This window comes from Chionomys nivalis, chromosome 19, assembly GCF_950005125.1.
Source record: "Chionomys nivalis chromosome 19, mChiNiv1.1, whole genome shotgun sequence".
Taxonomy (NCBI): Eukaryota; Metazoa; Chordata; class Mammalia; order Rodentia; family Cricetidae; genus Chionomys; species Chionomys nivalis.
Window position 1 is genome coordinate 60,349,521 of NC_080104.1, and position 12,028 is coordinate 60,361,548.

Consider the following 12,028-nt stretch of genomic DNA (forward strand, 5'->3'; position numbering starts at 1 on the left):
GAAGAAAAAAAGAAATGTGTGAATCAGAGGGATAATTTGGGTTCTCTCTCTCTTTCTGCATTTGTGGTGTGAGTGCATGGGTGTACGTGCCTTCACGGACAGAGGTCTGTTTCAAGTGTTTTATTCTGTTGTGTTTCCTATGAGGTTTTGTTGGTTTGTTGGGTGTTGTTGTTGTTGTTTTGAGTCCCCACCCCCCAGACAAGGTTTCTATATAACTGTCCTGGCTGTTCTGAAACTCACTCTGTAGATCAGGCTGGCCTTGAACTCAAAGAGATCCACCTGTCTCTGCCTCCCGAGTGCTAGGATTACCCACCCGGCATGGTTTGATATTTTGAGGCAGGGTCTCACTGTGTATCCCAAGCTGACCTAGAAGTCACAGAGGTCTTCTTGCCTCTGCCTTTGGAATCCTGGAATTAGGTGAAACCATACACCACTTCTCCTAGCCCATTTTATGTTTTTAGATAGAGAATCTCTCATTGACTCTGGAACTTACCAAGTCAGCCAGCAAGCCCCAATGACTCACCTGTCCCTACCTTCTGCACCCCACACATAGCTTTTACATGGGTACCGAACCCAAACTCGGGTCTTCATGCTTGCCATGTAGGTTTTTATTTCATTCTATATTTATTTATTTACTTACGAGACAAGGTTTCTCTGTGTAACAATCTTAGTTGTCCTGGAACTAACTCTTGTAGATCAATCTGGCCTTATTTTATTTTATTTTAAGAGTTACTGTTTTGTGTATGGTTTGTGTCCTGATTGTGTGTGAACTACCTGCATGCAGTGCTGACAGAGACCAGAGGAGAGCATCGGATTGCTTAGACTCAGTCACCATGCAGGTGCTGGAATTTGAACCCCTGTCTTCTGAAAAGCAGCCAGCGTTCTTTTTATTTAAATATTTATTTTATGTCTCTGAGTGCTCTGTCTTCAGAAGAAGGAATTAGATCCTATTAGAGATGGTTGTGAGCTACCTTGTGGCTACTGAGAATTAAACTCAAGACCTTTGGAAGAGCAGCCAGTGTTCTTCACCTCTGAGCCATCTCTCTAGCCCCTTGAGTATTTTATTTTAAATTGCTTTTTGCTGAAAATTCTGTAAGATTCTCTAGGTGTGCCCCTTCACTCTTGAGAAATTCAGTTGGAAATTTGAAACCAACTTTTCTTAATTGTGTATAAAATGGCAATTAAAAAGTTAAGCTGGGCGGTGGTGGCGCACGCCTTTAATCCCAGCACTCGGGAGGCAGAGGCAGGCGGATCTCTGTGAATTCGAGGCCTGGTCTACAAGAGCTAGTTCCAGGACAGGCTCCAAAAGCCACGGAGAAACCCTGTCTCGAAAAAAAAAAAAAAAAAAAGTTAAGCCCCTGGGACTGGAGAGATGTCTTTCATGGTTGAGAGCAGTGGCTCTCTTCCAGAGGACCCTGGTTCAATTCCCATCACCCACATGGCAGCTCACAACTGTCTGTTAACTCCAGTTCCAGAGGATCTGACACCTCACACAGATATACATGCAGGCAAAACACCAGTGCACATTTAAAAGAAAAATTTTAAGCCATTTTATCATGAGTTAAATGTAAGTGCCTCTCATAATGCTGTCTGAAAATGTCATTTTTTATCTGTATGCTTTATACTAGTTGTAAACATTTGACTCTTGATACACAGTACAGCTTGATTTCTTATATTATCATTAAACATAGTTGTATTTTGAAATGTGAATTTATAGCTAGGAGTTTTTTTGCCTGTGGTTTATTTAGTGTGTGTGTGTGTGTGTGTGTGTGTGTGTGTGTGTGTGTGTAGAGGCCAGAAGTCTCATGTTGGGTGGCTTCTTCACTGCTTTCCACCATAGGTTTTTAAGAGTGTGTCTGTGGAAGGAAATGAGTGAGTGTATGTTGGGGGTCTGTGGAGACAGAACAGGACATAGGATCACTTGCAACTGGAGTGCAGTCCTTGTGAGTCACCTGACTTGGGTGCTGGGAACTTGGGTCCTCTGGAAGAACCTTATGCAGTCTTGACTGCTAAACTGTTTCTCCATCCCTTCCACGTTACTTTTTAGACAAGTTCTTCCCACTGGCCTGGTACTCAGCAACTAGGTTAGGCTGACTAGCCAGTGAACCCCAGGGATATTTGATGGCACCATGAAACTCCAAGACAGTGTTAATGCAGTTAACCTTGGATGGGGGTGGAGCCAGCCTCTTGTCAAGAATTAGCCATAGAGAGTACTGAGGACCTGGGAGAGAGAGATAGGGAGAAACTTAGAGATTTGCAGGCCTTTTTGATTTGGGGTGGAAGGGGAGATGCTTTTCTTGCTGGATTTCTGGCCCAAAAGGTAGGCCAGCTGGCTTCTTTTTTTTCTGATCTAGCAGGTTTTCACCCCAACAACTGACTCCCAAGTCTTTATTGGTAAATAGAACAATTTAGATAAAAGACAACACAGGGTTTGCCTGTCTCCCCCTCCTAGCACTGGATTACAAGACGAGCTTTTCACACAGGTTCTATAGATGGAACTCAGGTCTGCAGTACAAGTGCCTTGATGGCTAAGCTGTCCCTTGGTGCCTAGCTTGTGTTCTCAGGGTAGACTCCTGCTGTTCTGTTTTGAGACAGGCTCTTGCTGTGTATTTCTGGGATTTTGGTACCTTATGTGGAAGCTTAGGCTGACCTTGAACTTGTAGCCACCACCTGCCTCATCCTCCCTGAATGCTGGTATTATTGTAAGTGAACACCACCTCGCCTGCCTAGAAGTTTAAATGAAGAAAATTCACATCTGTGTTAGTGTACATTCATGGAAGCCAGAAGAGGGCATCAGATTCCTTACAGCTGGTCTTACTACTGGTTGGCATGGGTGTTGGCATCTAAACTTTATTCTTAGAAGAGCAGAAAGCGCTGTTACCCACCAGGCCTTCAACTCTCCAGGCCTTCCTTCTTCAATTTGACTCCATCTTGGCTACCCTGGTTCTTACTACCTAGCCAAGGCTAGCCAAACTCACGGTAGTTCACCTCCTTCGGCCTCCCAAATGCCAAAATACATACAGGCTTGGGTTACCACACAGCTTTAAATACAATTTTGCTTTCAAGAGATGCTTCGCCAAGTCTGCTGAGCTCTGTCTTTGCATCCAGAGCTGATGGAGCTGTTGGTGCAGCAGTATACTGTTTGGTCTGTGTGCTCCTGTTTGTACACACTTTGTACATGTGCTTGCCTTAGCATGGTGTCCACGTCAAAAACACTTCATTGGAATGCCGAGGTCCAGCTGCTGCTCTTCTGGGAAAGGAAAAAGTCCTAGACAAATAGGACCCATTTGTGCACAGGTCTGGGAGGACTTGTGCTTCATCTGCTTGCTATCCTTCCTGTCCTACTGTCCTGCCCTCCATTGTTAGCTTCCTATATTGTGTGTTCACCTGTCAAAGACATCAGTATTAGAATGCAGCTGGCGCCTACACTTCAGGCTTTATTTGGATTCACCAGTTAATTGATGTCTGTATTCCAGAACCCACCTGAGGGTTTTTGTGACCTCCAGTCTCCTTTTGTCTGTGTTTACCCATCTTACTTTTATGACCCTGGATTGTTTTGAAGAGTTGTGTCAGTTGTCTTAAGAACTCCCTTGTCAGAACTGCCTGTGTTCTTGTGATTACACTGGTCTCATGCTGCAGGACAGATGCTCCAGAGATGAGCCGCTGTGTCATTGAACAGGTTGTGCCAACACCACTGCTCCTGCATCCTGGCCATGTGGCTCAGCGGTGTGTGTGTCAGGTTCATTTGCTGTAAATCACTGTTCTCCCTCTTCCCTGTTGAGTTTCAAAGCACCTAGCTGGGTTCTCAGCGCACACAAGGGACACATGTCAGGTATCCTGCATGCCAGATATTTACTTTATAATTTATAACAGTAGCAAAGCTGCAGTTGTGAAATAGCAAAGAAATAATTTCATGGTTGGGGTCACCACAGCGTGAAGAACTGTATTATAGGGTTGCAGCATTAGGAAGGTTGGGAACCACTGTTCTCTAGTCTATCCTTAACTGGGATAGAAGATTAAACTCTTCTTTCTGAAGGGCGTGTCCATTGTATTGTCTGGAATTCTCTGCAAGCAGATGTCTCTTGCTCATGTAGTAAGTCATTGATGTGTAACACTGTGGTCTCATGTATATTAATCTCTAGTACTGAAGTACTTGTTGCTCATAATTATGTTAGCTTTTATCACATGTACTCACTCATAGGTGATTTTTAAAGATAAAGCAAAGAAAAGGCTTGAACAGCAGGTGTCACTGCAGCCCTGCTTCCTTTGCCCTGCTCTGAGCCGGCCACTTTTCAGTACAGCTCCCAAACCATGAAACTAAGTGGCTATGGCAGTATGGCACTGTGGCACTGTAAGGTGTTCTTCTCATGGGACCCCAGTGAGAAAGTAGGAATGGGCTCAGTGCCCCTCTGTCCTTTCAGGTCTGTGTTACACATAGCTGAACTGTGGCATGGTATTGCCCTCCTAACCTCTCAGCAGCCGTGTAGGAGCAGTGTGGCTTTTCACGTTTGTTCTCAGCATCAGAAGGAACAGCTCCTTTATATTTGACTGCTTAGCTTTAATAATAAAGAAATCAGAAATTACGACCTGGTATCTTTTGGTGTTGCTTTACTTAGGTCCAGGTTTTCCCTGGCCTGTGAAGAAAGGAAGGCGTCTACCACTATGTGCGGCCTGCACATCTTTTCTAAAAAGAGCTTGGGCTGGAGATGTGCCATACAGTTAAGAGCACTGGCTGCTGGAAGAGGAGACAGGTTGTATTTCCAGCACCACTGCTCACTGACCACTGTCTAAAACTCCAGGGTCAGGGAATCTAGCACCCTCTTCTGGCCTCTGACTGCACTGCACACGTGGTGCACAGATGGATATTAAGAGATTCATGTATACAGAATCAAATGAATAAATATTTTTTTAAAAAAAATTAAAGGGTTAGTGTAGCCACCCCTCCCTACACTACAGGAGATGGATTGGGTTGCCCTGAACAACCAGGCTGTTCTGAATCTTCAGTCTACTTGCCAGAAAGCATGATATCCTGTGTCTGGTTAGTACTGCTTTACGTGGACGTCCTTATTTAATTATTTATAATGCATTTTGCTGTAGCTTCTCTTTTTGGACAGCATGTGGTCATTGTAAATTGCCCCCCACGTGGGGTAAGTTTAGGTAAGTTGTGAGCCTAGTCATAACAATAAGTAAGCATTTTTAGCTCTTAAGAATTCTGCCTTCCTGGTGTTTCCAGAGTTAAGCACTGTGAAGTGAAACCACAGAGAGCATCTGACTGGAGCTTCTGGTCTGCTGGCTCTCTGGGGAATGGTCTCCAGACAGCTTCGCGGGTCCCACCACAGAACTGTACCAGTGCTTGCCCTTGACATTATTGAAGGCCGAGAAGCAAGTGCACATATCTCGGCAGCTTTCACCGAGGTGGCTGCATTTTCTTGGTAGTTTGGATAGTATTTGGGTTTTCAGTGGTGACTGCCCTGGGCCACGGGTATGCCTGGCATTGATATGAGCTGCTTTCTGTTTCAGATGTCATCTGGGTGATTCTCAGTGTGGAGGTGGGTGGACTGTTAGGAGTAACGCAGCAGCTGTCATCTTTTGAAACGGAATTCAACACACAGCCACATCGCAAGGTAGAAGGAAACTTCAACCCGTTTGCCTCTCCCCAAAAGAACCGACAATCAGATGAAAACAACTTAAAAGACCCTGGGGGTTCCGAGTTCGACTCGATCAGCAAAAATACATGGGCTCCTGTTCCTGACCAAACCGAGCAAGATCAGGATAGACTGTCACAGAACTCTGTAGATCTGTCCCCCAGCAGTCACGCAAACAACTTATCAGTAGTGACTTACAGTAAGGTAGGTGCCCTCGGAGAAGGGGCAGGTGGTGGGCCTTGGGATCCGTGACGCTCCTTCCTGGCAAACCTAAAATGCTAGACTACCACTGCCCAGAGCACATGTGGCTGTCAATAGCATCGACACAAAAGCCTTCTCCTTCCTTCCCTGTGTGTCCTGTGGCTGCTGCTTCATCCACGTGTGCGATTTACTTCTGTCTGCTCTGGTTGGGTATTCAAAACAGAGGCTCTTTACCTTATTATTTTTAAAACTGTCTGATACCATTAGCCATGCTTTCGGGGCCGGTGTGTACCGAGCTGAACGTCATCGCAGCACCCATCTGCAATAGGCTCTTGCTGTGTTGTCTTGGTTTAGGTGGGATTTTCCCCCTGAATAAAAAGCCAGACTCAATTATTTTATCCTGAAATGTTGGCTTTGACTGTTGTGTCACATACCCTCTTGCTGATGATGTCTTTAGTTTTGCTTTGGCTCATGACTTCCTCCCCCGCAACCTGGAGTGCCTCAAAGTGATATTTTGACTTTGCACATGTGGGAGATAAATAAGAGAATTGACTACAGTTTCAGAGACTCTGGTTGTCAAGAGATGGTTCTAGGTGTTTAATATTGTGTTTCACTGTTTTTCTTAGCCAGTTTAGCATTATCTCCCACTTCCCACTGTCAGGTAAGGGCAGCTCCTGACTGCTGGTTTGGTCTGAGCCCTCAGTTACGGTTGTTACGGCTCAACCATGTGTGCATTCTCTTCCGGAGACTGCTAAGGTCTCCATGTACAGTACTCCCAAATCCACCTGTGCTGCATGCTGGCATTCAACCTCAAGGTTTAAAATGCAGTGTGTGTTAGCAGTCAGGGCAGCCTGCTGTGTGGTCAGTCTCAGGAGCAACTTTGTTCACTCGGGCATGCGGATTGATTTGTTGATCAATAGAATGAATAGTCACTGCAGAGACTTGTGCAGCCATCTTAGCTATCTAGGATATATGAAAAGTCAATTGGCCAGTGACTTGCCTACAATAAGGAAAGATTCCACATTCCACTTTCTGAATTTTGGAGGCAGGATCCTCCTGTTTGTGCCTACCAAGTATTGGGGTTACATGCCTGGTTCAAGGAAGGCTCCACACGTTAATATTAAAACAAATTTTCTTTTCCATTTTTATTGTTGAGACAGGGTCTGATAGCCTAGATTAGCCTCAAACTTGCTAAATGTATCTGAGGAAGATGGCCTTGAACTTCATGTTTTCCAGTATCTACAAACACTGAGCTCAGTCACCAAGCCTCCTTCCATGTTGTGCTGGGATAGAAGGTCTCAGCACACTAGACAAGTCCCTACCACTGAGCCACATCCTGAACCCAGAATACAGTCATCAGAACCCTTCTCTTGAATTAGACACCCCCCCCCCCCCCCGAGGCTGTCCCATGACAGCAGGTAAAGTGTGCCTTGTTATAGGGGAAACGATGCAGCTGAGGTTTGGGGAAGACAAAAGCTGGCCGAAGCAGCTCAGGCACTCCATTGGTTTCAGGGCAGGATGCCGTTTGCCCAGCTGGGCCCTGTACTGAGATGATTGCTCTTAGGATGTTCCTGATTAAGGAACTAAAGTCATTTGTAGCTATGGACCATCTTCTCTTTAAGGGATTGATGCTTCTTAACGGATCCACTGGTTATTCACAAGACAGGTGGAGGGTTGAGCCTCCTGCCAGCCTAAGATCCTTCTAGGCCCTGCTGCTCTTTAAGTGCTCTTTAAGTGGTGAGGACATTGAACATATTTAATTGATGGGTTTATATAATTTTACCGCTCCCTTCCCCCCACTGAAAAGTAACTTTTCAGGGCTGAAGAGATGGCTCAGTCATTAAGAGCACTGGCTACTCTTGCAGAGGATCCAGCACCCTCTCTGACCTCCATAGGCACCAAGCATGCATATGGTGCACACACATACGCATACATTTGTGTACTCATTTAGTGGCTTTTTGAGACAGGGTTTCTCAGTGTAGTCCTGGCTGTCCCAGAACTCTCTTTGTAGACCAGGCTGGTTTTGAACTCAGAGATCTGCCTACCTCTGCCTCCTTAGTGCTGGGATTAAAGGCTGGCATTAGCATGCCTGGTTTACACATAAATTTTGTAATTATTTTTTTTAGTACAAATAAAAGCAACTTCTCAGTTAGTGAGACGCCTCAGTGAGTGAAGGCGCTGATAAACTTGAGTCCCACATAGTGGAAGGAGGTTACTGCACTTGTCTCCTGATTTTCACGTGTCTGCCATATCATACACACACTAAATAAATATATTCATTATAAAACAGCTTTCCAGTAAGGAATGTATCCAGGAACCAGGAAGACTTGGATAGAATGGATAAATAATGTGAAACTTGAATCTTAAGAGAAATTAGGGCCTTTGTTGTTGTTGTTTTTAATACAAGCAAAAATTTACTCAGAAAACAGTATGAAGCATCCGGCTAAGTTTTCTGTGTCCAGCTAGGTCTGTTGACTCCACTTCCTTTGGAAGGACACAGCCAGTGTGGTCAGTGAGTAATGACACATCTGCCCTGCGCACAGTCAGAGCCTAGGAAATACAGTGGGAGTCTGTGCCCACACTGTTTTCCGTGCGTAGGGAGAACAGCTGGGTCAGGTTTGCGTCAGTCCACAGAGCAGTCTGCTGTGTAACTTACAGTGGAGAAGCAAGTGTTTGCAGCAGGAGTTGGTGAGCTGGGGTGAAGGAGAGGGACTCACGGACACCGGCGTGCAGAGCTTGAAGTTCTCAGGTCCACTGCTCCCAATGTGTGTTCCTTAGAAGCAGAGTGGAAGAAACAATCACAAACAGCTTTGAAAATATCGGTACTAAGGGAGTGAAGAGATAGCTCAGGGTTTGAGAACAGTGACTGCTCCTCCAGAAGACCAGATTCAATTCTCAGCACCCACGAGCAGCTCACTTCTATCTTAACTTCAATCCCTGGAGCTCTCACTCCCTCTTGTGGCCTCTGTAGGCACTGCATGCAGGACAAAACACTTAAAAAATAAATTAAGATGTATATACACACACACACACACAAATATGTGTATATATGAGAAACTAAAATGGATACATGTGAACATCTATTTAGTGATGAGACTTAAAGCCTGTGAATGGCAGTGAGACACTCAGTGGTTAAAGGTCTTTGCTGCCAAGCCTGACAAGTGAGTTCCATCACAGGTACCACATAATAGAAGGGTAGAACTAACTTCCACATTGTTCTCCGACCTCAACATATACACTATGTAAGTTTTTATTTTACTTTTCTAAAAAAATTTTTATTTTATTTTATTTTTTTTAGACAGGGTTTCTCTATTTAGCCCTGACTATCCTAGAACTCACTCTAGGATAGACCAGGCTGGCCCACCTCCCCATCCCAAGAGCTGGGATTAAAGGCATGAAATGCATAGATAAAGCCGGGCGGTGGTGGTGCACGCCTTTAATCCCAGAACTCGGGAGGCAGAGGCAGGCGGATCTCTGTGAGTTCGAGACCAGCCTGGTCTACAGAGCTAGTTCCAGGACAGGCTCCAAAGCCACAGAGAAACCCTGTCTCGAAAAACAAACAAACAACAAAAAAAAGAGCATAGGTAAGAGGACTGCAGAAGATGGCTCAGAAGTTAAGAGCACTTGCTCCTCTTGCAGAGGACCCCATATTGGGCAGCTCACACTCACCTGTACCTCCAGTTCCAAGGGATCCAACATCCTCTCTGTCCTCATAGGACACTTGTACACATGCACACAGACATTATACTCAGGTACACATACATGCACCCGTGTGCACGCACACACAAGCTAATAAAGCATAATAATAGTCATAAGAATAAAGTATATTTATATAGATGTGCTTGAAGTTGTGAAGTGTGTCCTCGGCCAAGTGAGGAGGCTACTTTTGAGTTGTTCCTAAGAGGCCAGACACGCTCAGTTACTTTGCCTGTAGGTGAAGAAACAAAAGTTCTGAGGGGCTGCATGCCTTGCCCAGTGTCGCACAGCCATCGGATCACAGAGCTACGACCCCAGTCTAGGTGCCACGTGACTGCGAGGTCTCTGCTTCCTTCCCCTGTTCTGAATGACAGTGTTGGGTGTCAGCAGGAAAGAGACAACGTTGGCTTGTGACAAGACATTCTAATGTAGTGCAGTGTGAAACAAGCCGTACGGTGTATAGTAGATGAGCAGAAAGGGAGGATAAAATCCTGGGGCTCCAGAGTAGGGAAGTGTCCGCAGTTCACCTGGTGCCCTCCACCTTCAGTGTGCCCGATGGACTGCTGTTGGGATCACTGAGTTTAGCAAGAGAGTGGAATTACCCAGGGAAATTCCCGCCAACCATGGAGGCTAGGGAAGAACACGATGCTCTTGGAGGCTCTTGGAAGCACGGTCTCTGTAGATACTTTTCCTGCTGCCTCTGTAGCAGAGTAACTTGTTAAAGTTGGGAGGATAAAGTGCCAAGATCTTTGGAGGCCCCCTGCTCCATGAGCACTAGGTTGTTATTTCGACAGAATTGCACATCTGTCGGTCTTGGGAACTGGACACCCTGGAGTCCTTCCCTGGCTGCTGTGAACAAGCTTACGCTCTTGGTGCCCAAATCCCAAGGGAAGCTTTGAGAGAGAACATGTGTCCCAGCTGTATCCCACAACCCACAAAGTCTGACTCCTTCCTGGGAGAGCTGCAGAGGGAATCAGGCGGGGAGTCTAGGCCGACCCGCTCCAAAGATTCTTAAAGTCTTTGCTTTTGTCGGGAGGTGACTGGCCTCATTGTCAGCTCAGGTGTGGCTGATTTGTCTCGTGTACTGGTGAGGATGAGAGCTATTTCACTGTGAAAGTAACAGAGCCTGTGTCCCAGGGAGCCACGGGAGACAGGGATACACTGTGGACAGTGCATTCTCTCTCACTCATTGATTCAAGTCTAGGGCCAAGGAGCCTCTGTTTGAGCAGTTTGTTAAAGTGTGGAAAGAGGGAAGGGAGTAGAGAAAGGGAAGGCAAAGAGGCCGTCTTATTACCAGGATTTGCAGGTGTTTTGTGAGGCCTTCCAGAACATAAGGCACAGTAGTGACTCAGGACAGGTGAGAATAAGTGTGGGCTGTGGACAGGACAGCAGGTGCTTCTTCCTTCTGCAGCAAGAACCTTTGCACCAGGCAGGCTGAGCCCAGGGGACTGATTTCGGTACTTGGACTGTGGTATTTTGTACTGTCCCTGGGAAGAAGCAGGCCAGTGTTTGTTGTGTGCTTCTACCTCAGACTGGATCACAGCCTGAGCCACTGTCATTACTTCCAAGTCCTGAATCAGGTGAACATATGGATTATCTTTGTGGAGTTCAGCCCGTGTCTTCACTTTGCTGCAGCAGCTGCTGCCAAGTGCCATCTGCCCTTTCTGCCCACATTTGTGTGTATGGGCGCGCGCGCACAGGCGTGCTTGTGCGCCATGGTGTTTGTCTGGAGGTCAGAGGTGTACCTTTCAGAGTTGGTTCTGTCTTCAATCATTTGGGACCCATGAATCAGACTGAAGTTGTCAGGCCTGGCAGGAAGCACCCTTACCTGATGAGCCATCTGGCCTGCCCCTGCCCCGTGGCTATTTTGTTGATTGAGGTATAAAGAAGTTAATTTCTCTCAGACCCAGGATACTGGAAGGATTGGGGTAAAATAAACTTTTTGTTTGTTTTGTTTTTATTTTTGAAGCAAGCTCTCTCTGTAACCCAAGCTGGACTTGGGCTTTCTCCCTTCCTGAATCTGGGACTGCAGGCATGTGCCCCAACACCTAATTTTCCTCTTCCAGGGTTGCGTGCAGAGTAGGCCAGACCTCTTCTGCTGAGCGGTCCTCTCCATTTTACTCTGGGCTAACGCTGCAATGGCTTCTGGATCTTCTTACTGCTTTGAAGTGGCCGCAGATTTTACGTAGTAAGCCTGGAGCATTGATGCATCCCTCTAATCCCAAGCCTTCTGCAGGCAGAGGCAAGAAGATCTCTGCATTTGAGACCAACATGTCTACATAGCAAGTTCAGGGCTTTGTAGAGAGACCCGATCTCAAAAAGAAATAAAATTTAACGTGGTAATAAGGAGTGACTCTGGGAGGTCCAGGTCTCAGTTCAATTAGAGCCAACATTGAACAGTTTGGCCAAAGATGGTTGTTGTCACTAGCTGGACTGATACTTTCATGAGATTCTACAGGGCACCTCGAACTCCTGTCTAGTTTTAG

General features: G+C 46.0%; 1 protein-coding gene across 5 annotated transcripts in view; it reads left to right on the forward strand.

Moving 5' to 3' along the window:
- The window catches only part of Ilrun (inflammation and lipid regulator with UBA-like and NBR1-like domains), a 70,153-nt gene that overhangs the window by 44,844 nt on the left and 13,281 nt on the right, over window positions 1-12,028 (forward strand). For 2 of the 5 annotated variants that reach the window (XM_057794531.1, XM_057794533.1), the window contains one exon: window positions 5,521-6,899. The exons of 1 other annotated variant lie outside the window; for it this stretch is intronic. In XM_057794531.1, the coding sequence (XP_057650514.1) occupies window positions 5,521-5,897 (377 nt within the window). In that variant the 3' untranslated portion in view covers window positions 5,898-6,899. Of the gene's footprint in view, window positions 1-5,520; window positions 6,900-12,028 lie in introns of those variants that run through there. 2 more of the 5 variants (XM_057794532.1, XM_057794534.1) reach the window with 2 other exon arrangements.